The following is a 26392-nucleotide window of genomic DNA, read 5'->3' as shown; positions in this document are numbered from 1 at the left end:
TCTACTTTTGTAACCCCAAAGCCTTATGTTCAATCAAAACTTTATATTCAATCAAAAATGGAAAAAATAAAAACCCTTGTCACATGCAAACAGGAATTCTTTTTTGTAAGCTTAGTTGATAAAGAAGCACCTCATATCTCATTTGAATGTTGCAATTTACATCACAAATAAGATGGGGTAGTATAGAACCCTTGATACGCCACATTTCCTGAAAGTTGTTCTCCCATCTTTATTTACCATTTCTGCGAACTATGTTTATCCATGGAAGCTTCTATTTTATTATAAGCTGCTGTAAAGTGTACTCCCCATGTGCTAAACATCCAAACCAAAACAGAGTAAAAGAAAAAAACTCAAAAGAGAATTTGAAGATAAATTTCTGAATCACAACAGATGAAAGCAAAATTGCTGCACCTCAAGTCAGAAACAAAATAAGAGGTCATGGGTACTGTCTCAATCTGGCAATGCTATTTCAGAGCTGAAATAAATTTATTGTATTAATTATGAACTAAGTAGGATTTTTCCTACAAGTTTGTGTGACAAAACTAAGATTTAAAACATTTTAGGACAAGAATCTAGAAAGCATTAAGCAATGCATGTTTCAACTTCAAGAGGAAGATCACTTATATTTTGAAACGCAGGGGTTTATGGTCCCGGTCTGTTGACACAATGCTTAAAGCATGTGCACGGGATAGGGCGCGCTGAGAACACCACATCTGGTTGCTCTCCTCAGTCCTAACGTAAATCACAATTACCATTGTTCTAACTCATCCAACCTTGCAGAGATTAGCATTTTTTCCAAAGCGTTTGGTAATTCTGCCTTGATTTTCCATCCATATCAAGGATATACACCTACATTCTTTCCACTTCATTTAGATCAGAATAACTGCATGGAGTACCAACCTACCTAAACCTAAAATAAGACTGAATTACTCTAAATATCTCATTTTATTGCCACCCCTTGGTTTTAATTACTATATCTAGCTTGCATCCCAGATGAACTAGCTTTGGGAGATGCATGCAAAGATTAAGAACACAAGTCTCCGTTCTACAATGGAGTTTTTGAAAAATTTCCGTGCTCAAAAGAAATGTAACAACAGCACTAGAAGATAAAGTCAAGTCAGTGTTTACGTGTTTCTAAAGCATTCAAATCTAGAGATTTACAAGAAGAAGTGTCCTAAAGACTTAGAAATTAAGTCAATTATAGGTGACTCCTCTTAAATATTTGAGAGGTTAAGGAAAAGTCAATGATAAATTCATAGCTATGTAACAAGTACCCTTCTCCTTTTTCCCTCCCCCCAAAGTATTTTGTTAAATAACATATGAGAATAATGATAACTGATAAACCAATTAAGAAAAGCTCCATGTAATTCAGCTTCATGGTTTAGATCACTTTTTAACAAACAATCTCTACCCAAAAGAAAACAAAAACTTTATCCAGGTTACTAATGACAGGTAACTAATTACCTTAAAGCCTTGACCTACATGGAAGAAGAAAAAACATTTTAGCCCAGCATTCCAGTTTAACTCTTTAGACTAGAGAGTAGTTCAGTAAAAATTCTGAAACGTGTTTTTCAAACTTTCTTCATTGCTGTTTGCATAATACATAATTGTCATGCAGAATGAAAAAAGGCATATCCAAGCATCTTGGAATCCAGTTAAAAAAGGGGGAGGAATCACTGAATCGTATAACACTTGGACGTTTATTATTTTTGTTGTATTATTCAGATTGAGAAAGATCAGATTGATTCATTTTAACTGGCAATATATTTGTTATGACATCAACATCATATGTTCACCCCTAACCTCCCTTTTTTATTTTTCTAAAAATGTTTTCAATGATTTAACTACTGCCAAATAATTACATTAATAAGCTATGACAATTACCCAACTGTTTCTGGGGATTCTGCGGTTAGGCATAACCATTTCAACACAGAATTATTCGTCAAAGGTGGTGGTGGGGAAATTTCTTACATCTATAGCACAAGGGAGAATTATACAAAGTTGCTCAATCAATGCTCCCAACCCTGAGAGAAGAAACATGGAATGAAGCTATACTGAATTTTAAATAGTTTTAAATGGAAATTTTAACTTTACCAAAAAGGAGAGGGAAGTAGGACAGCAGAAGAATTTGGGAAAGTCATCACAAGGTGTATCAACATGTGCAATAACATTCTATAGCAGTAAATTTATTTGCATTTCTGATTTTTTTTAAAGTACTAAAATGGTTTTTTATTTAGTACTATTTATTTATAATAAATAACATTTAAATGTTTGTAATAGTATTAAATAATAGTTGATTATCTAAAAACATACTGCTCCTTGAAGATCAGCTAGTTGTATGCATGTATACATATACACACAAATGTACAGGAATTCTGAGACATTTGTAATTGCATAAATATCACAAATATATGAAGTTGTAGCATATTTTTCCAAAAGCAAATACAAACCTCACTCCTCTTCAGTGCTTTCTGTCAAAACACTTGAGGTAGGAGCAATATGAACTATAGTTACTATTCTCCAAAATGCAACTGAAATTAAAACAATAAAATTGTTTCTCTGTTTAAATAAGGTGTTACTGAGAACTCTTTAGAACACTGGCTTAATTTTAGAGAAAGGAGAAATCTTTTATTCATGAGCATATGCAGGTTTAAAGAACTTGCAATAAAACTCATTAATGGTTCATCTAATCACAGTGACGACCAGAATATGACCTTTTTATTATTATTTTAACTAGAAAAATTCTAAGGAACTTGGAACAGCCATAATCACCACCTTCACAAAACTGCACAAAATCTGGATTTAAAATTAAGGTTTGATTAGGGAAAATAAGTACCCTTGAAAGAGGAATAATTATTCCACCTACAAGATAAGTTATACTGAAAGTTTTGTTCATGGGTTTAGAAGCAAATCAAGAATTTATTCTCCAATGAAATATGCTCATACAAAAAATGGGTTTTATTGATTTTCATTATCTTGTTTTTTATTGATTTTCTTTGTTACCATCTTCCACTCTGCTAAACTACCAAGTGTTATTATTTTTAGCTGCTGAAAACTATATGAACTCGCTTGAGCTAAAGTGTTACTTAGTCAAGAAACATGAAGTAGTAAAAGTACTTGTGCTGGTACTCACATAGAGAGCCAGGTTTTAATTTATTTTGCCATGCATGCACTCTATCAACAACTGGGACCTCATACGTGGTTCTTGAAACTAACCCAAACAAAAACATAACCAAAACTCAGTAATGGTTTATGAGTAAGTTCCATTATAAGCCTTCCCATTGAACATTTTACTTATAAAAACCTGGAAGCTGCTATGCCCATCACAATGCTTGTTACATTTTAACTACTCAGGACTGCATGGATATATAAATACACATTTTTCAACCCAACTTGAACTGCTAAATGCTTGGTTTTTTATATATGCATAATTTGAATAAACAGACAGTGAACAATTAATTCCTCATTAGAAGACATCCACACAAATCCAAACTAAGAATAAAGGTGGAGAGCTTTATTTGAAATAATCCTTCACCTTTTAATGACCACAATATTGTCTTTCCTCTTTTTTTTCAATTGATTATGTTGAAAAGGTAGAACATTGTCCTTTCCTCAGCTTTGTTTCTGAAAGAGGCCAAGGGTGGCAGCCAACAGGTCAAATAACCCAAACACTTACTTTCAGCTCAATGGGAAAGCAATTTTACTGCCAAATGTGCAGAGCTCAAGTATTTATAGAACAAGTTTGTTTCTGTTTTCTGTAACTAGTGAAAAGGTTTGTGAATGCTTAAATATTCCAAATATTCCATTCATAACAGTATTTGTAAAGTCTGATATTCTATGAGAATATCAGAAGAAATATAGTATCTATGAAGCATGCCACAGGAAGTCTCCTGAATAGAACTTGAAATTAGTTTAAAAAAATTCAGTATGTAGTGAAATGAAGGCACCTTGGAAAAAATCCACAATTAATAGCTTTTCCAGTAAATCCTTCATGACATAGATGATTGCTTATTCTTCTTTGCTAAAATTGGCTGGCTGGTTTCGAAATGAATGAGTAGAATATGAAGATAGCATTTTCTTAAAGGGTCCAATCATAGTTTCCTGTAAAACCTAACTTTCTTTGGACAAATTTTACTCATTTGATTCCCAAATTTGTTACACAGAATTTCTGGATCATACTACAGCTAAGAAATACATACAACTAATAGCTCTCCACAACCTACAAAGACAATACAAGCTTTAGAGAATTCACAGACGACTTTTCTAAGCTTTCTACCCTTATTTTTCCTCCGTCAGAAGACTTTCTGCACTGCGTTACAGTACACTTCAAAGAGATGAGCAAAATTATTTATACATTCTAACTTGTCGTGTGAAATTCAGTATTACACGAAAGACTAAAACCTCCCATCATTTTAAAGAGCTGCTGCATTTGCTCTAAGCAGTGGTGACAGAATGGGCAGAATGTCGCAAATTAGTGGAAAAAGAAAATTAACCAAAAACTATGTATTTACAGGTAAAGTTACCACAGGAAAAAATCTTTGATATCGAAAAGGTGTCATGTAAACTGTTACAATGTAAGCTTCCATGAAGAAAATATTAATGGCACAATAGAGTTACAAGCAAAAGTCAGGGTGGCAGAAGTATCTATTCAGTTTTTTCTTTGCAGGACACCCATGGTAACAATGGACCAGAATCACAGCACAAGGGCTAGACAACTGACATAATCAGCGCTACAGGGCCTCTAGACTAAAAATACAACCAATGACATTGTTCCTTCTATTTTTCTACTATAGTTTAGAATACTGAGACTAAGATGACTTACTTCATATACCCTAACAACATTATTGGAAAACCAAGAGCGTGACTTATTTGCTAGGAATGACGTTTTTCAGAATTGTGTGCTTTGTTTTATGTGCTTTGTTGTTTTTTAACCTGTTTGATGGCGATCATCTCTGTGGGCAAACAGCCCAATGTAAGGAGGACTTGGGCAAGAAACAGCATTCACTTTCCCAGCCAAAGAGTGCTAGAGCAATAGGAATGCCACAGCAGCCTACCTGCCACCAGAGGATCCTACTAAGGACAGAGCCCTTCAGAGGATCCAGGAGTACTGGGACAATCTCAGCAGCCTTCCCTTTGTAGCTGTTGTAAGGCTCTCATTCTGATGACTGGCTTCAAGAAGCAAATCTTCCACAGAGCATTTTTATTCATCTTTCTTGCTACTAAGCAGCAGAAGGAACATCAAGACTGCACTGTATGCTTTCTCTTCTTCAGTTTCATCTAGTGACAAGCTGATCAATTCTTCTCAACAGTAACCTCACTCCTCACCCCTCCCCCCCAACTTTTTAAGACCCATGAATTTATTACAATTTAATAAAATCTTTAGTTTGTCAACCACTACTATGTTGTATTTAAGTAACAGTCAGCACAATTTTGAATACAGCAGCTTCAAAGTGACCAGATACAAGTCTGAGATTTAAACCTGTTTATTTAGCCTCAACAGACATGCCCACAGAGAAAGTTTTTAACAAACGCTTTATAAAAGCTTAAAAGTATTAACTATCAGTTGCATAACGTTCCTGAACTGACACTAACTGATTAAGAAAAGACTACTGTACCCTATTTTTATAATAAATATGAAGCCCTAAAGTGGAACCACATTTCTTTGGAATTGAGCGGAGCTAAGATTCCAGATCAGGTGATAAAAGTATTCTCAGAAAGACATTAATTATACGAAACATCTGTTGTTGTCTTATGACTTTTACCTGAGTAGATTTATCTTTCATACATGAAGGGTAGTGTACGTGGGGATCACGTGGCCACTGTCCTGTGAGGTAAGGTCCTGTAATTGTGTCCAAAGAAGAAGTTCGCCTTATGGTACCAGAAGTTCTGATTTGCTGGGATTTTGGCCTGTCCACTGTGGAAAACCAGAGCAAAATCAACAAAAAAAGAGTCAGGCTACATTTGACGTGAAATGTTAAAAGCTAGCTATGACAGACAATGGCGAGAACATATCAGAAATCTTTGACGAAATGCTAAGCTGAAAAGAATGTCATTACATCAAAGCAGATAACATCAGACAACAGAAAAAAATACAAAAGCTAAAACTTAGCTACAAAATCCAACAACACTTGATGTGTCCATATCCGCAAGGAACAAGGCTACTTAGGTGACACATTTTCATCAACAAAGAACATAAAGCAAATTTAAACATGTTGATGATGCTACTCAGGAAAGCCAGATATTTAGAATAAGAAAGTGTAACACTGTATCAGTTTAGTTTTATTTATATATTTGAAGTCAGCTTGCTCAGCTTTACAAATACTAAAACAAATCCTGGCAAAAATGATTCTTAAGAGAACACGCATCAAATTTCTTGCTCTCATGTATCTCATTCCATATTGTTTACAGTATCCCAATACAGGCCTCAGCAAGCTGAAGTGTGTGACTGTGTACTTCTCCCTGACACAGCCCAGGTCAAGGCAGCTGCTGTGTTTGCCTTCGCTCATCACAGTACCTGCAATCTTTGACTCCTCCCTGCATTTCTCTCCCTATACACCTAGATCATGGAACACTTCTACATGCATTTGGAAAGCAGAAAGGCGGGTGATTCATGAGATCGTTCTTTCCCACATCAGAGTTTATGGCATGCTCTCTGGATCGTCTAGCTTTGTCCTTTAGGCAAAATTACTTCATATATTCATTTTCTAGGCTTTACATAAGCCAGTCTAAGCCCTATATTATAGCTACTGTCTATCTTGCTCACCCCCACTAAAGTAAGTTTGCAAGTGAAATTACTTTCAAAATAGTCACACGCTATGCCCTGATCTAACCCACCAAAATCCTGTTCACTGCTCAGAACTTGAGAGCTGACCTACTAGCATGCTTTTGTGGCCAAACATGGCCAGTGCCTCCAAATGGATCTTCTCTTGGTATATCTTATAGAACTGCTGAATCTCAAAAGGCGGACACCACCAAAGCTTTACATAGCATTAACATGATGATTAGGGTACAGCCTGCACTAATACAGCATGCTTGTAGTATGATATATGAACTTATACTGCTGAAACACCTTGTTAACAACTCATTCTAGGTGATAAACTTTAAATAATGTCATGAATTGAAGTGCAATGGTGTGTACATATATATTTTGCCTTTGTGTAATGTAATTTTTTTGATTGCTTTGTTACTTACAAATCAAATCCCTACGGTTTCAAACAGATCTACCCTCATAGGATTCCAATCTTGAAAATTTTGCATTTTAAGCAAAAAAAACTTTTGAACTACTACAAGTGAAGGAGGCTGAAATGCAAAATAAAGGTGACATTTTAAACATGAAGCCAGCATTTACCTTTGTGCTGAAACACAAAAGTACCTCAAGGGTGCATACCTATAAAGCGTTCTTCCAACCTTCACTGTTAAACTACGGCACTACACTACTCCAGATAGTCTGAGCATAGAAAATTCCTCTGAATATCCTGTTCACTAGCAATATATTACACAGCACAAAACTATAAGGAAGTTGCTAAGTACGTAAGCAGTGAGGTATGTTCTTAAAAAAAACAAACAGTAATTCCAAAGCAAGTTAGAGACCATGCAAAGAGAAACTGGCAGGATAAAGTCTGATAATGGTGAAATAAGAAATAACCGAAGTCTACGTTTGCAAGCTACAGTTTTAAAAATATTATGAAAAAAACACCACATGAAAGCAAGCCCAAAACACACGAACAAAACACATGCAACTAGAGTGAACTAAGGCCTGTGTCTTGTTCTACAGCCAGAAGAAAGGCAACAGCAATCCCAACATTAATAACTCACAGAATTCCACCGCAAGGGGGACAGAAACCACCACCACCAAAAACTACTATGGAAGAATATAAATACAGTAATCTTGGATGTGAACTGCAGGACACTATCAAACCCTAAAGCCAGAAGGAGAGTTCAAGTCACAGTCTTGCAAGTCCCCATTACTCTTCAGTATTTCTTTGAATCGCACAAAATAAACCGAGGACATTTCTCAACTGCATAAACGAATAAATCAAAGCTACCGCTATGTAATGCCAATGTTACTGCTGTCTGTTCCCTCCATCTACCTTCAGGCAGCATGAGCAGAAGTGTGAACTCATAGTGCAGTGATGCACTGCATTAAATATAAAGAAAACTAAAATCTACGCCAAAAAAAAAGTCATAAATATGCAGTTTTCACCATTAGATGCAGAGCTGGCAGCACATATGGGGCAGAAACATCCACAGGAGAGCCAGGGCTGCAGCAGCGTTGTGTTCTAGTCAATAAATGTTTCATCCCTCACCCTTTTATGATTTATACATACTTAGACCATAAAAAATAAAGGACAAGGGATCTGCAAGTACGAAGTTCGAAGGAACTTCTACAAATTAGTATTTAACAAACTGTCTTGTACAGGAATAATTTAAAGGTAACTGGATGTAGCGGAGAGCAGGCTTGAACTGGACCACAACACTGCTGGTTCAGACCAGCTTTGAACTGTTGTGGAGCCACAAGCAACTTCAGGTTCATTTTAAGTCTGAGTTCTTGCTACTCTGGAGCTACTACAGAACTTTCACTTCTCCCCAAGCTTTCATTACCAACTGGATTTTAATGCTACTATCACAAACATTTTTCTCCAGTCCCAAACACTTTCTCCTGATGGAAACCTCATGCTCTGGTTCTCCTGCACAGGAAAAAGAAGTACAGCAAGTACCTTCCAAAATCTGAAGCACTTCAACGATTCCTGAAGTTAGCCAGCAGGCTTTAGCACTGAGAAAAGCATGAGCAATATAAAAAAGTTTCTAAAATTACTCAAGTTTTGGACTGTACCACATCTGACAACACTCAAAGAACATGAACGGATTCTACTGCGGTGGTAAGAAGTCAGAACAACTCTGTTTTCTTTTTCAGTGATGAGATGCTCCATCTCACAAGGAGCTCAGCTCTACCTCCAGAACAAGTAACCTTGGGAACACAGTACTTAAGAAGCATAACGTTACTTGGAAAAGTTAGCTGTAAGTTACAGAAGCAAGACATATGCTCATAGGAAAACAAAATACTTCACGCATTATTTAAAATACACCACGAGTTTTAATGGTATGTATATAAGGACTATTGCTAGACCTTTCTAGTTATGTTTTTACAGAAAAAGACACAAGGGTCCACTTGAATACTACAGCTGGTAAAATTCAGAGTGATCCTACCTCCCAGCAGGAATCAGCTAAAATAAACCACATGAAATCATGGTTCTGCATGCTGCATCGACAGCCAAAAGAATTCTAGCTATACCACCTAGACTGACTGAAAAAAAGGTTTCCATTTCTCTGCCAGCAAAATGTAATTCAGTACGTCTAGCACATGACAGTTCTTTTGAAAAGGACATAGGGCTCAAATAAAGCCATCTGCTACAGCTCTGAAACGAAGAGATTGCCTCCCCACCCAGCAGAGAGGCAGCTAACCTGCACCTAATCTCACAGCCATGATCACAGTCCATTTTAGCTTAAATAATGTGTTCTGCCACGCATGCAATGAGGCAAGTTACCTGCAGAAGAGGAGCAAGACCGACAGCTAGCATTGGTACCATGATAAAAAACTGCTTCAGCTAAATCCACCAGAGTTCATTTATCAGCATCTTTTCTTCCCTCATCTCCTTCAACAGCTACCGGACGCAGCCCACATTTGGCCAAGGCTCTTCCACTCACATCTTTGCATAGATATATCCAGCTCCAAAAGACTAAAATTATCCTAAGAACTTCTCAGATGACAGACTCCCCTCAAGTTGAGGGCAAAAACATGAAATAAAGCTCATTCTTCCCTGAAACTAGCAGTATTAATATCGCCATCTCTTTACCAACATCAGCTAACTGCAACACTCTTCTATCCAAAGGCTAGGTAACACTCTCACACTAATATCTCAATCTCTTCTTGAAAGCTCATCTGTAACAGATGACTTTACTTAAGACAGCCAAGTCACAACACCATGAAATATCAGTACAGATTTCCACAATACAGGTGAGACAGTTTCACCAGGTGTTGCTTCTCTTCGGTTCAATTACTTGGTACTCTGCAGAACCTTCTGGTTCACCTTCAGAGCTACTACTGAACTGAGACCCAAGCTTATGTCCCATTGGCAAGAATTTCAGATTTTACCTAGGAAGTCAACACTTCTGAAGAATTTTGTCCAAAAATACTCAAAACATGAGGCCTGCAAGACTCTTGAAAGGACTCGCTTGGTGTGACTTGATGGACATCCATCTGCTTAAGACTCCTCTCAAAGGTCCCAAAGGCATAGATCAATTAGTCTGGCTAGGAGATGCAGAGGACTAGAAATAAGTACAAAGAAGATTCAGGTATGTCTGGGACATTTCTACTACAGACTGCAATAAATTTACAGCAATCTGAAATACCAATGATTCAGAAGTGCCCGTGCGAATCCTTTTTGGATAACGAAGTATGTGGGAACACAGCATAGGAACAAAAACTGTAATGTAAAGATAGAAAGCTGAATATTAAGGAATGGTGACCCACAGCAACCACTGAGAATGATGGCCCAATGCCTGGGGCCCAGTTACCACAGCAGCAGCTGTTCATGCCTACCTAAAAAATTTTTAGACAAAATTCCCCTCTTCTGTTACACCTTCTAGAAGCATGAGAAGGGATACATCTGCTCTTACTTATTTCAGACCACAATTCCTTGAGTACTACTAACAGACTTTCAGATAGAAGAGGAGGAACAGTCTTGCAAGAATCTGTTCAAGGCTGTTTTTTTAAGCATATATTGATACTATACTGATTCCTGAATTCATATTTGATGGGTATTTCCCACTCTGATTATGTAGGTAGGTGGAGAAACCAACACACGTTTATTTTCAGAACTTGTCTCTAAGACACCGTGAAAGAAAAGACTGAATAATGAGGATTTAGAGGCTGCTCAGAAAAAAAAAAAAATCAATCTTCATTCTCAAGAAGGCTTTTCTCCTGTAACTAGAGCTAAAAATCTCTCAAGGAGATGATTAGTGAGAGATTTGGGGTCCCTAGAAGTTTTACTCCACAGGACAGACCTATTAACTCAAAAGACATTTCCCAGTTGCCACTGACTGACAGACTGGTTTCTGACCCAGCCTGCAAACTTGCTGAACTACCGTATTAACAGTCCAGAACAATGGGCATACTGTTTGCCACGTGCTGTTCGTAAAAAAAAATAACCAAAAATAGGATTTCAAACAGCAACTCAAAAAACCACCCTAACATGCAACTAAATGCGTAAAAATATGAATTTTAAGCTACTGCAGTCTTCCTCCTGTAATAGAACAGCTTAATCTCATCAATAGCTTAAAACAAAGCAAAACAGTATGTTCAAACATTGAAAATGCACTAGCATTTTGCTTCTGTGAGGATGTAAGAGGCAGTCATTTCACGTTACTTTCTGATGCATCAGTAAAAATACTGTAATTGCAGCTCCGTAAAATGTCTCTCTGCATTACATGCACATTGTTTTTGATTCAGTTTTATCAACTTCGGAAACTATTCTGAAGTTTCTATTTTCAGAAACTGACACAGAAGATGACTAAAAATGAAGGGGGATGACGGTCTGAAGTAACTGCTTAAAATAGACTGATACAATTCACATTGAATTGACCAAAAAAAGCAGGCATAGAACAGCGTCATGATCGAACCAAGGCTCCAACAACCAAATTGGACAACCATAAAGTGGTCCAGAGGTCTCCAACCCCACACTTGTCATCCAAGACAATCTACAAGCTAGAGTGCCCAGGTGATAAAGGAGGCTGTACGCACAAAACTGTAGACAAACACCCACTGTAAGGATCTTCAGAATCAACTATATTGAGTTATCTTTCATAGCCACAACTAAGGAGCCTAAAAAGGCAAGAGGGATTCTGACCAGTCACTGAATCCAACAGGCAGATCAAGGCATTTCCTTCCACCGAGGCTTTATGCATGACTCTGCAAGGACGCACAACTCCTTCCATACACCTGCACAGCAAGGCACCACGCTCAGAGCCTAGAGGAAGAGGCGGATATGAATGAACCTGCAGGCACATGAATTTCTTCGGACCTACAGCTGACTTAAAAACTTGGCTGTCTACACGCGTTGAAACGTGGTCTCTGCCTCATGTCCCCATTCTACCTAGCGACAGGTCAAGTGAAACGTGGCTTACTTGCACCTTTTAGAAGTCAGATTTTGTTCAGAGCAAAACTCCCGTTTAAAATCAACATTATCTTTAGAGATCAAGCACAGAAAGAAAACTCTAATCTGAGTAAGAAAAGTAAACAAACTATAAGGAAGAAAGTTTCTGCCCTCTAAAGCCAAGTTATTCTTCTAACAAAGATTACAGCTGGCATGTATAGGACCTGTATAAAATGACTAAGCATTTAAGATCACAAAAACCTGCTTTGTTCAACAGATGTAACCTACGTGTTCACACTTCAACAGGACACTAGAAGGTAGATAAAACACTAATTTAAAACCTTTCAGATTTTTATGTATTTCAGATTTTCAGAACATATCTTTCTTTGTAAGGTTATCACTTCAAATGTAAATACTACGCAAAGACCTAAACTTACATGATTTTATTAAATTACGCTATTTCAAATATATTCCTATTTTTAAAAGAATTGACTGGAGCTCTGTAGCTAAGCACTTGGGAAACATAAAACCAACCCATTAACTGCTGTACACTTCTGCAAGTAAAAAGAAGATTTTCTTCATTTTAGTTCGTTAATTTAGATCAGTCAAATGATAAATTCATCTGATCTTGAGAAAAACTATGAACCAAGAAGTGCACTAAAGCTGTTTTTTCTACTTCCAGCATACTACAAATTAAAATCTTCAACAAAATTGTAAACATATGCAATTAATTCAGTTACTAAAGATATTACCTTTGCCAAATAAACTGGGTGACTGAAGGGATTTTTTTGTTGTTCTAATGATGATAATTTCATAAAATGTTTTAGAAAAGCGAGGCTTTTGCACACCTTTAATTTAATTCCACTTTCCTTCAAAATGCAGCCAGACAATCCTGAATTAACAAAAAAAACTTTAAAAAGTTAGAAGGCACAATTCACCATTTTCACAGTCAAAATTCAGAAAAAACTGCAATCAGCGCATGGCAGGCCATATATATGATGCTACCATTCTGACCATCGGCGAGCAAGGATAGAAAGCATCCCCCTAGCTAGAACTAGTTATACTAAGCAAAAATAGTATTTTCTTCTGAAAATACTGAAAAATAGAAATGTTAAACTAGATTAGAATTGCTTGCTTAGAACACGGAGGACCAGAACTCTGCAGTACCTCAGACAATGTCTCAGCAGGTCCCCACACGGCAGGTTGCCCATTCGCACAAGACCTGACCTGCGCCCAGCGCTTTTTGCAGTCATTTCATGCTGACAGTCAGAAGTCCCAACATCACTCAAGTCCACCCTTCAATATTTCCAAATGACAAGCTCCCACTTGGAGGAAAAGATACTCTGCTCAAGTGCAACCTCACATCCATGAGCATCCATTTTATGCTTTCAAATCTCACATTTTCTGTTATTTCTAATTCCCAAGCTCCTTCAACTCTTGCTGCATAATCTTCCTGCATACTAATTAAACCTCCCAAAATTCATCAAGTTTCATCACCTTAATTTTGAAATTTGCCTATGCAGATAAGATCTATTTCCTGCACAGGAAATTATTTCTCCTACAAAAACTACCAGGTTAGCATGACACAATTTGGAATTCTCATCCTGCATTCAATGTTTCTCACTCACCACTTTCCACTATCCCTTAGAATTTGCTCCGAGCTTTCACATAAAGCAGAAGTTAGACCGATAGATCTCTATATTTCAGAACTGGTCTTAGCAATTTCCAAATTTTAAGAATACGACCATAACTGCTCTTCTCTTATCTATACTCAAACAGTAACACCTCCTATCCAGAAGACTGCTTTAGAAAATTGAGAGCAAGTGAATTTCTGAGTAGGCTTTTCTGGAATCCTGTAAAAGAAAGCACTTAATTGACTTGATTAAAATCTGTAATCTGCATCTATCCCAGCTGTGGTAATTTCTAATTCCAGACAATCCTCTCCCTCAGGCTTCCACCTTGTGTCTTCTTGGATTAAAAGTCACCGCCCTCAGTTAAAACTGATTGCCTATACTCCACATTGGTGAGGAGAAAGCAGTGAATAAATATCCATGGTATTTCCTCTGAGATTTTTGCTACTATTCTTTGGAGTCAATTTTGAAACAGTAAGTTCCAATAAGTCAGCCCTGGATCATCCTTAACATTTTTCTTGCTACAGAATGGCCCCAACTACTTTTTACCCATGCTTTTATTTGCACACTTTAAGACCAAAACCAGAAACATGCAAAGACAAAGTCTGCTTGGGTTTTAACAATTCTCAGCTAAGACTTTTTCGATTGATAATGTGACTTGCTCTTTTTAGTTCATGCTGTTTCCATCAGACTCTCCTCTAATTCCTAGCAGCCTTTTTGAGATAAGTGTGCATGTAATCAGATCATCAGGTTTCACTGATGTTTGAAAGATTCCAATAGTCTATTTTTCATTAAATCAGATTCTTTCCACATTTGTCAGAGCAACCTTGTTTAACCAGATTTATCATACTATTTTCTTCTGAAATCTGAAACTTTACTCTAGCCTTGTGTGTCATTTACCTCTTTGTAGGATTTTTTATTTTGCTGGACATGCATATAAATTTGGACAACTTAAGCAGGCCTAGCTGTAGAAAACTAACACCTCAAGCCATCTACTATACATGCAGTGTGAGTACATTCATTTCTTCTGTTCACCCACATTGAGTTGTCGGACTCAGTAATTTCTACCTTCCATTTGGTCAAACTAGGTTTCCGCTTCAATTCTTGCGATCAGAAGATCGTTCCACATCCTCCAACTCAATATTAAAGGTAACATACAGCTAAATACAATCATGAGATTTCATAAAATAACCGTAATTATCATAATTACTTCTAAGGAAGGAATTAGCCTGATATATACAACAATTTTACAATGAGTTATTTTAAACACCACATGGACTGCATACTTGAATACACTACTTGGTTTGAAAGTATGAGTTGTTCTGTTTCTACAGTAATGCCCCAAAATTACCTGGATCTTCTGGGTGGACAAGCTCCTAAGATGAGTATATATCTCCTGTCACTTCACCTATGAAGATTACTGAAGCTTCTTTGTACTGGTATTTCTCAAATACACGTACTTTCAAACATGCACCTTGACTTCTTTTTTTAAACAAAGAGCCACTGAGGGTGATTTACTACCAACTACCACAATTAAACAAGGAGCGCTATCAGTTAAGAATAAAAATTTTAAGTCCTTGAACTGAAATTTACTTCAGTGAAAACAACTTCTCCCTTCACCTGGCAGCTGCCCAACTTCTGTGTAAACCTAACTTTTTTTCTGCATTCTTCAGCAGTTAGTTGATATTTTTAGTCACACTGCTCAAAGTCTGTTCCGGGACACTCGGCATAAATATGGGTTTAATTTTTAGTGAACAAGTCAAACTCTCCATTGCTTTGAAAAACAGAAAGTTAAGATATCCTACATAACAAACAGACTTTGAATAACATATGACATGCTGGATATGGAGGTATACACCTAACTGCATCGAGCCAATGCTGCACAGCCACTTGGGCCCTCCAGAAAGACTGATCGGCAGCACTCAGCTTCAGCTGACTCTGTGTGAGAACACCAAACTCTTTCAGAGCACAGACCGCAGAGGTACCTGCTATGTTCATTAGTGCCTTCCAGTCCTACCGGCCTAATGAGCTCTGCCACCACGCGTGGAAGGTGTGACGCTACGTTAAATACCTACAGATCTTGCAGAGCTCCTCACGGGCTCCTCTACGCTGTACGTCTCGGTGGCCTGAGTTCTAGCAATACAGCAAAATTTTAAAGGTTTATCCAGCCACATTTCTGATCTGGCATGGGTTATGAAGTACAGCATTTCATCTAATGAAAGCAACTGTACCACTACCCCTGGAAGCTGTGCGTTCACAGACTTGGACATTTATATCTACATTGACACAAGCTACTCCGAAACATACGATGCCTGACTACATGTCATGCTTGGAGAAAATGGGGGTTTGGATTTATGGGTGAATTTCTGCAGACTAGCGTTAACAGCTAGTGGTCAAGTATTTAACAACCAGAATTTGTTTTGTAGTAAGAACACGTTATTTCCAAATCAGTTTGGCTTCCGAATGCTGACAGAGGTTAACAGAAATCAGAGTTTTGAATTTTTGGTACCGCAGCCTAAACACCTACATTAAAACGTTTAGGCTTGTCTAATCAAAAAGCCTTTAAAAAAACTTGTGTATGCAGCTAGCCAAACTTCACAAGGTATTTATACCAGAACAGGCGCTATACACCAAAACACCAGAGATAAAAAAGCACATGATATAACGATACCCATTTTGTCATACAAGCACTCCACTTGTCCTATGCAACTGCACGTGAGCTATCTGTCCTCAGCTGAGCTATCTGTCTGTCCTCAGCAGGAGCATGGTGTACTCCAGGCATCCCAAACATCACATGACAAAGCCCACACTGGACTTTCTCACCACTTGGAATACCACCAAGTGCTATAACCACGTTATCAGGAAGGCTTTGTGTTCACCTGCAGAGGAACTGTGTGGCTGCACACAGCTTGGTAGAGTCAAACCATCCTGGTCGTTATTACCCTGAAAACGCCTTGGTACACCGTTCACATGATAAGGCAGAAATAATTATTTCAGAACCAAGTGGTTACTATGACTGAAAACATTACCAGAAGATAGATTTATACTTACAAAAAAGAGAAAATTATAAATTTCTATAGTTGGAGAAATGAGTTTCAAGTTCATAGTGTGAACACCAAAGAACTTGCGATGATCAGTCAAGCCAGTCAGACTTGAGTATTAATTCTTGAATTTCAGAAATGTGTCTACGATTATAATCTCCTTGCTTAATGCCTGGTGTGAGAATGTGGAAAGAAGATGAAGCTAACATTGTTCAGACATGTTACTTACACAGTTCAAGAAACAGAACAGCTGAAGTACAGTCTAAAGTGGAATCATAATGCAAGACAGAGTGAGAAGAGGATAGTTTACAGTAGGTTTTAGATAATTAGAAAGCTGTGACAGAATTGCTATCATACTGTTCTTAGTATGTACTTTTCTGAGCAAAATACAAGACATTCTTCCTAGAGGGGAAACAAAGCGTGTAGTTTGGGTAAAACTAGTTTCAGGTTGTGCAAAACAAATTGCACATAAAAACCTGTGCTGTTAATCACTCATTTGTGCTTGATTCAGAGAATAAAATCCATTTCAAATAGCAACTCCTCAATTTAACAATAATAGCAGTGAAACTTAAACCCTTATAAACAACTGTGTCATCGTTTATTGTTAGGGCACACGCAACACTAAGTAAGATCTAACCAATACAGCATTTAGATAAAAATCAGGCATTAAAGTTTCAAAACTCAAAGTCATAACATTTTATGACCTACTGGGAAGCGTCTATTGTCTCCAAAGTAGCAATACCTCATACAGAAAGCTACTTAAGAGATCTACTACCACAAAAAATGAAAACTTTCCATCACAACTGTCCTACATTGACCCAAGACAAGCAGGTTCAGTTAATCCCTATTTACAAATCATCTGTGCAGAAAACAGCTATTACTTGAGAGAAGACACCCACACCTACTTTTTTTTCCAACCAGAGAAAGCTAATCTGTTTTTAGTGACATGATAGATAGTATTTTGGTAGGACTAATGGCTAAATAAGCAGTGCTGATACCAAAGCAGACGTGAAGGTGAAGGAGAGAAACACACAGAACTGGACCGAGGCTGTACTGCAAGGCCAGAGACTGTGCCGAGGGCACTGCCCAGCACAGCCCCGCAGGGTTTCCTTCCCTGAGACAGGCTTCCAGCAGCTAGATGCCCTCTTCTGTCTTACCCAGGGCAGCAGCCTGAGCAGAGTCACCACTCGTCACTGGGAACGCAGAAAGGAACAGCTCTGGTTCCAAGGCCGTATTCACACAGCTGGGAGAGATGGAAAGAGTTCCCAAGAGAACACGTATTTCCATTTCAACCATGGGTGAGAGTACTTCCATGGATGGCATCCCACCTACAGAGCTGGAGAAACTAACTCACTACTCAAAAGGATTAATATTACACACTATCATGACACTTCATGTGATGCCTGTACTGCAGAAGTCTCACACTGTGATCCCTTTCAGTACCTGTCAGTCATTTTCAAGCTTTGGGATTTAACTTCTGATTCAAAAATGGTCAGAACACAAGTCATCGGTTGTGAGCTTCAGAGTTAAATCAGGAAGGAAAAAAAATAAAGCACAGCTGAGGAAGAATTTTTTGGAAGAATAGATCTTGAAACATATAAGGGATTGTTAAGTAAAAACACTCATGTTCCTTCACTGCAGTCTCATTCTCTTCATTTTGCAATCGTCCACACCTTGAAAATGGTGACACAAAGGAAAAGGGGATAATCTTCGGCTGACAAGTTGCTGGGGATATATCCCTTCTAATGATGAGATACAAATATTAGTTTACTTGCCTAAAAACGCCTTAGGCCATTGTTTAGGCACCACAGGTTTACACAGGAGACAGCGCTGAAAGCGAAAGAACTCAATGTATTTAAATATTAACATTAAAGCAAGACAATCATCATTAACACAGTTAACCATCTTAAGTCCAGAGGAAAATTTTTCCATTACATATCTTTACTACAAGGCCTTTTTTCAATCAATAATTTTTTTTTTTAAAAAAAGTACTACTCAGTGTGTTAAACCCTACTATATTAACAACTTTTGTTGAACATATGCTAAATCCATGGAGCACTTACTATTGTGTCAAGTGTTGGCAACACTTTTCTCTACAGAAGACAGTGCCAACTGGTTTAAACAGGAACTTTCATTTTCCACCGTGAAGAAAAGCCATTACCTTCTTCAGAGGAAGAACCATAAAAAAAGATTTTCAAATATTCAGAGACTGAAATATTAAGGGGCATATATTTCCAATAGGTCTCACATCATTACAGCTATTTCTTTGAACCAAAATTTCAGAATTACTGCATCAGTTGTATCTTTTTTTTTCCACGATCATATCTAGAGTAGGAGCATAAGCCCCATTTTAAAAATAACTAGCTTTCCACTGTCAATTTTAGCAATATAGCAAAGCTCAACGACTCATGATGTGTCAACCTGTATTTGGCAAACACTGACTTTTCATAAGATTCTACCACGAATTCTCTTGATCTACACTACCTGAATTTAAAGATATGGCCTCCATTCACCCTTCCGCTATCCTGAGAACAGGGCGAAAAATGGGAATCGTGAATTTCAGAAACCAAATGTCAGTATTAGGTACTGTTTTACTATGCAAGGATGTTGGCAAGTATCTTCAGTTTCACCCTATGTAGCATAGTGGTATTCACATGCTCCCAAAGAATAAGAATTGAAGGTCATGTAGTGATTTAAAATAGATATATACATATACTTTATAAGTTCATTTTTGCATACAGCAAGGGGAGGGACTACTTTCTTAATGACTAATGCCTTGCTACAATATCATGCAAGTTCAGTGCTTTCCATTTTTCTTTCCCGCAGTTGTGTTAACACCTGAAAGGAGCATAGTTCATTTGTCTTATAAAGCACTTTTAAGGACATCTAATAAACTTCTTATCTGAAGTGATGATGTTAGAAATCTAACTAAAAGGCCTCTGACTTTAAAACAACTGGTTCAGATTTAGCCAGTGTCTTTTATATCACCACATTATACTCCAGCTAAAGCTATTTTGGGAAGAGAGAGGGACAGACCTGGAGCAAAACTGTTTTGGCCATACAATTATGGGAATACTGTTATTATTCAGGCATCAGGAAATAGGAAGCGTCACAAAAATTACTTCCTTACCTACATTTGTTAGAAATAAAGGAAAGATCTTCTTGATCTCTGGTATAAATGCTTATGATGCCAAAATATTAGATGGCTTTAATCCAGGATGTTAAAATAGTTCTGCCTTTTGAAGACTTTTTTATTTTTTAAATACCGATATCCCTTACAAGTCTACAGATAAGCAATACTGTTTGTACTCCCCTATTCCTCACTCCACCAGGCTTTAATCTACTAGCATAACAACAGATATACATACTTATTACTCAGACCTGGGTTATGCAGTTGTTTTGCATCTTCTTCAACTCCTCTTTTTTTTTTACTAGTGTTGGCAACACGTCAGGAGTTATTTTGATAAGTAATAGATATTGGGAACTCTTAACAGCCAAGTTGATCACAATATTTTTCGCATCTTTAAAACTAACCTTTGCATTCTAAACCTTCTGTGGAAAAGAGTTTATATAAGCTATGTAATTGAAAGTTAACAAAATAGTGAAGAAAACACTGAAGCATAATACTGAAGTACCACCATGGTTAACACTAAACAAATCAAAGCATTTGATGAAAGCAACATCGAGCGTGAATCATACAGACGACATTTGCACATTCCTTGTACACAAAACATCACACACCATGTGAAAGAAAAACTAAACAGGAAACCCACTCTTATATTTATACAAGCTGCTTTACATAACAGAACCTACTGATTTTACCCAGGTAATGCAAGGAAGAAAACAACTTGCAAAACTCAAGTGTTTACAAGTAATACCTTTCATTTGACAAATTTCAAAGTGGTAGGTTTTCTGCGTTGTTATTATTGAATTGTCCTTTGTCATAAACCATGCTACTTCACCTTCTGTTGGCATGACATTTATGCTATCAGAGGTACATATATTACTCCTTCTAAGGAAACCATATGTTGTTACATCCAACCACTTTTTAAGTTGCCAGCTCCCTAAAATATGAATACAGGCTATGAAAACGTATCTATGAGTAAGAAATAACACATTTAAAAAAAGAAAGAAGGAGTAGACTCGCACATTGCAGGTTTATCCTATGGGAGCAGAAGTTGTCCCCCATCCACCCTCCCCAACCCCCTTTTCCTGCTTCTTTAGCATCCTGCAATTAGCATCTTGAAATTCATGATTTCTCATCTAGTATCAATACTAACCAAATACTGGCATCGATGGTTTCTTAAGAACTACAAATCCTCAAGTTTGCTTAAAGAAAATACCAAATTCAGGTTTCAGTTCTAAATACAGTATTTTGCTGCAGAACAGAAACATCTACAGCATCCTAGAAAGTAGGAATAGAAAAGATGCTGATAGGAGAAGAAACAGCCTGCTGCTTTCATTCATGTAGTAGTGATGTCAGTGTCTGCAATGGTAGCTGTGCTGACCTGTAGAGGCTCAAAGCTGAAGTGTTTTCACAGAATCTCATTTAGAAAAAGGACCTCTGGCAAATCACTAAAATATCCACAACAAAATAGCTTGGTGGGACATCCAATTTGAAGAATTACAGTGGAAAAGGCTGAAAGGAGGTGGGGAAGGGGCAGGTGTCTCGAGACAAGAAAAACGTCTATCCATCAGAATCATAAGCAGCCTCCAGCACAAGCACATTCGTGAAACAATCTAAGTAAGACTGCAGAGCCAAAGACAAACCGCTCTCTTGCACTGGTGAGAAAAACAACAGGATTATACCTAGAGCATAAGCTTACATTTTGCAGCAGTGAGAACTGTTTTTAAAAGCTGACCAAAAAAACTTAATCAAGTAGCTTCCCCAAGACTCGCGTGCTGATAACAACTATAAATAGCTGGAGTAGCACATTGTTTAGCAAGCTGCAGCAAGACGGTCTGTGTTTGAAAACAGTTTTTTTTTTTTTCTTCAAGTCCTCCATTATTACTGCAGCAGTCCTTCAGCTCCCCAACCAGTTTTCTACATACTACTACCACCGTATATGCTACAAACATCATTTTCAGCACCTCCACGTCATGTGTTAAAATGATGGGAACAAGCTGGGAAACAAAGACAAAATCCTGCCCCATGGCATGCGACCATATTCCAAATTGCGTAAAACTACTCTAGATGGGGGGGCAAAGCGGGGGGTGTCTGTAACCTTTTTTTAATTTGCAAGGCTGAAGAAATAGGGTACCTTATCGCCCTAACCTGCTAGAAAATGGTGCCTGTATTTCTGTAAAATAAAGCTGTTGATGTGTGCAATTGTGGTCATTATTAGGGCGATCACGTTGTTTTCATTCATTCATTCATTCAGGATTTGCTGGAGGATGTCAGCTTCTGCAGCAGCAGCTGGCTTGACCTGGGGGGGGGGGGGGGGGGGGGGGGGGGGGGGGGGGGGAGCAAATTCCTCTCAGTGCATACAGATTACAGGGTGGGTTTTTTGATGGACCATTTATGATTTTATATGTTGCACTCTTTAAACTAAACCAGGCTGTATATGCTGCTAACGCGGTTCACCAAGAGGCAAGCTCAAACAAGTTTAATGATGGAAAAGACATTCAGTACTAATTTACAGTCTGATTTATTAAGGCTAAAATAGCCCACAGATGAAGAAGACTAAAACCACTTTCTAAAATTAAAGTTTCCCCTCAAACAACAACAAAAAAATTACGTGTACTAATGAAACGCTTCACAGCTTTGCAGTATTTTTCCTTGCTTGCAGGTAACTGCCCACATTCCTCCCTCTCAATGCACCTTTAAGCGTAGACCCTCATATCCTGCATCACTACAATGTTTTGCGCCAGGCTCCCATAATGAAATCATTTACAGTATTCATCAGCAGCTTCAGCGGTAGCGCTATCCACATGCGCTGAATTTTATATATGTACGTATACACACATTTTGCCTAGTTTTCCATTAGCATTTTCCAAAAGTTGAAGAAGGAGGAAAAAAGGAAATCTACATCTAATATTTCACACGGTGGGGGGGGGAAAATATATCTATACAATTATTACAATTATTAATTTACAAGTAGAGCTTGAACGAACCAAACCCACTGAAGACCAGCTCCATTTTAAAGCATGCAAAAACTTCAGCATGTGATCTTTTTGAGACAGAAGTTATGAAGTATCCCTGTTCTGATTATAACATAACATATTCGGTCATCTGCATTACGCTGTGTAGCGTAAATTAACTCCACGCATAGGTGGCAGTGACATTTTGCTCACTGGTGAGACGCTGCCTGCGTCCTAGGACCATTCTGGTTACGCAGATTTGCTGAAGTTACAACTACTACGGCATGTAAGGATTTACTACACGTTTAAGACTGGAAAGGGGGAGGGCTGGGGAGAAGGTAACAGATTCCACCGCTACAAAACAGGCTGGCAACGGACACAGACCACGACCTGCCACAGAAATGAAAGAGACAGACCTGGGGAGAGGACAGAGGGAGCGAGGGGTCCTGGAGCACGCAAAGTGCTCTCAGGAAGAGGTGATGCGTGATACCTGATAGCTACAGCTGGGCAACATAAAAAGTGCATTGAGCCCGATTCATTCAGCTGCCCAAGCGGTGGGGGAAGGGGGGAGGTAAGATGGCCACTGCCACTTCAACACGTTCAATAATTTAGCAGACAACCTGACACAGGTTAAGTCAGACCCACCGGCGATCAATTTTATGCTTTAAACTCCGTAGGCCCGTTTTGGCCACAGGGGTTGTTTGTTTGGTTTTCCATCTAAGGGCTCGGTATTAAATATCGCACGGAGGCAGGCGGCGTTATTCGCTTTTAAGCGCTTCAAGATGGGATTTTTTTTGTTTTGTTTTGGAGGCTGCGTTTGAAAACATTACATAATTTTAACCCTAAGACTTTAAAAAAAAAAAGGGGGGGGGGGGGGGGAGGAAGCAAGTCCTTAAAAAAGCGAAGCCCACAGCAGCACAGAGCGCCCGGGGTTTGCTTTGGCACCCATCTGAGCCCCTGGTCGCGACACCTGGGGTCTGCCCGTGCCCCCACACCCACGGCCCCGCTTGGGTGGGGACAGCGGGGACAGGGGCTGTCCCCCCCCAGGGCTGTGGGGTGACATCTGGGGTCTCGCACCCCCTCCAACGGGAAGGGGGTGGGGGGGGCAGCGGGACGAGGCTCTTTCCCTGTCTCCCCCCCGCATTACCTCGGTACACCGGGGAGCTGGGGCTGCGCCTCTCCGGTGAGCTGCTCCTCCTGCTGCTGCTGCCGCCGCTGTCGGGCGAGCGCCGCTGCCGGCCCTTCGCCCTGCCCGGCTCCAGCGGCGGCGTGGCGCTGGGAGCCGGGGGGGGGCTGCTGCCGCCGCCGCCGCCGCCGCCTCCACCGCGCCCCCCCGGCCCGGTGCCGCTGCCCGCCGAGGCGGAGGGGGAGCGGGTCGGACTGCGCTGCCCGCCCCGCAGCAGCTGGTAGGGCACGGTGGCTCGGATGGGCTGCAGCAGCCGGCCGGGCCCCGCCGCGCACCCCCCGCCGCCGTTACCGGGGCCGCCCCCGGCCGTGCCGCTGCCGGCGGTGGGGGAGCCGGCGGCGCCGCGCCTCATCCTCTGCGCCGGGGGCTGGTGGTGGGACGGGGGCGTCTGCGAGGAGCTGGACGACGAGGACATGGCGGGGCGGCGGCGGGGGGGGACCGAGGGGGGCCCCCCGAGCCCCGCATGCACCGGCCGCGGGTTGGGGGAGGAGGGAAGGGGGAGGAACGGGACGGGACGGGGCTGCACGGGACGGGACGAGCGCTCCGCGGCCCGAGGGAGGCTCCGCGCAGGCTGCCCCCGGCGCTTCCTATCGGCGACGGCGGCTGCTCCCGCGCCGGGCTCCGGCCATCGCTGCCCGCCCCAGCGTCGTGGGCACCGGGGGCGCTGCCGAGCCCCGCGGCCGCTCACATCGTACGGCTCCGAGTGGGAGGGGGTGGGGACGCGCCCGCGGCCAGCTCCTGCCCCCGCCGGCGCCCGGGAGCAGCGGCCACCACCATCCGCTCCCCGCGCCGCCCCGCCGCCCAATGGCACCGCGCCGCCCCGCCGCACGGCCGCCACGGGCAGGGGCGGACAGCTCGCGCGCCCATTGGCCAGCGCCACCGCCACAGCGCCGGCTCCATTGCCCGGCGGAGCCGTCGTTCTTCCCTCTCAGCCAATGGCGGGGCGGGGGGCGGGGCCTGCGGGGGGAGGCGGGCGGCGGGAAGTGGGTTGTGGCGGCGCTGAGGGGAGGCCGGCAGTGGGCGGTGGGGGGGCGGGGGTTGGAGGGGAGGGGGCGCATTCACTGCCGTCCCCGTTGGGGGGGGCAAAGATGGCCGGCCCGGCGGCGTGTGAGGGTAGCCCTCGGTGGGCTGCTCGGTAGGGCCCTGGGGGAGCCGACCCGATTCGAGATGTGGAGAGCGGAACCGAGCCGAGCCGCTGAGCAGCCCTCGGCTCGGGGGGCTCCACCGCTCCCCACACTTGCAGGAGCAAATCCTAAATTACCTGCAAAAAAGTTTGCTCACGTCGAGCCTGTGTGGCTGCCAAGCCCTCACAGCCAGCTTCTGCTGGAAAACGTTCTTCAGGTTCTAATTAAATATAGTCTCATTCCATGTATGTTTACATGAAATCTTTTTTTTTTTTTTTCCTAACATACACCAAAAAACACTTTTCAGGGAATTAAGGGGAAAATAAGTTCCACAGCAGCGTTCAGGAAAGAGCTTTTGTTCCAGGAGAAAGAGCCCCCGCTAGATGAATTGGTAACACAGGACAGCAGGACAGAAAGAAAATAAAGATTAAGATGATTAGCTTAATAGCTAGGAAAAAATAAATGGCTATAAGATCAGAAAGATGAGTAGAGTCCATCAAGAGAGCAGCATTTATGTTGAATTTGATGTGAATAGGATGTTAATGGAAGGGAAACACAGTGAATCTTGCTTCTTGGAGGAAGCCAGCCTAGTGCGATGGCCTCTCAGATCTAAAATGAGGGCTTTAAGAGAACAAAAAGGGCATAGAATAGAGGTAGAAATAGAATGGGTGATGATTAAAAAGTTATATTCTACTCTATTTGATACAGCTTTAGAGTCAATCAGTAATTAAGCAATAGTGTGACAGAATTAATGATATCCCATGTGCTCTTTTCAATTATATGATACTCATCATTGTCTTTACTGCACTAAAGGTTACTACGCCTACTCTCTGATTCCAAAGCTGTCCGTACCTATCCTTATCCTCTGGTAGCCCAGGCACCAGTCGATAGTCCCAATGCGAAACTGTATTCTAGGAAAATGCATCTATTCATGGGCTGCTAATGAGACTTTGTTTGCACTAGCATCATGTGATGCAGTCACCACGGTTATGTTACAGAAAGGGTAGAAATAATACACCTCACATCCACATGAACGTGTGCTCAGGCAACAGAGCCACTTGTATAAATTAATTTTAAGAAAAATCAGCAACCATATATTTTTCCATTAGTCCAGTCTTCTGCTAGCACAAGACAACTTTGCTTGTATAACTGCAGCGTGGAGACGTTTTTTTCCCCT

The 26392-nt window shown here is 40.4% G+C and overlaps 1 protein-coding gene across 2 annotated transcripts in view; it reads right to left on the bottom strand.

Moving 5' to 3' along the window:
• The window catches only part of GLCCI1 (glucocorticoid induced 1), a 55811-nt gene extending 30924 nt beyond the window's left edge, over window positions 1-24887 (bottom strand). For both annotated transcript variants that reach the window (XM_040549781.1, XM_040549782.1), the window contains exons 1-2: window positions 24053-24887; window positions 5763-5914 (exon numbers count right to left, since the gene is read on the bottom strand). In XM_040549781.1, the coding sequence (XP_040405715.1) occupies window positions 5763-5914; window positions 24053-24506 (606 nt within the window). In that variant the 5' untranslated portion in view covers window positions 24507-24887. The remainder of the gene's footprint in view (window positions 1-5762; window positions 5915-24052) is intronic.
• Window positions 24888-26392: the final 1505 nt, after the last annotated feature.

This window comes from Cygnus olor, chromosome 2, assembly GCF_009769625.2.
Source record: "Cygnus olor isolate bCygOlo1 chromosome 2, bCygOlo1.pri.v2, whole genome shotgun sequence".
NCBI lineage: Eukaryota > Metazoa > Chordata > Aves > Anseriformes > Anatidae > Cygnus > Cygnus olor.
Note: the sequence above shows the minus strand (reverse complement) of the source record. Positions and strands in the feature narration are given on the sequence as shown.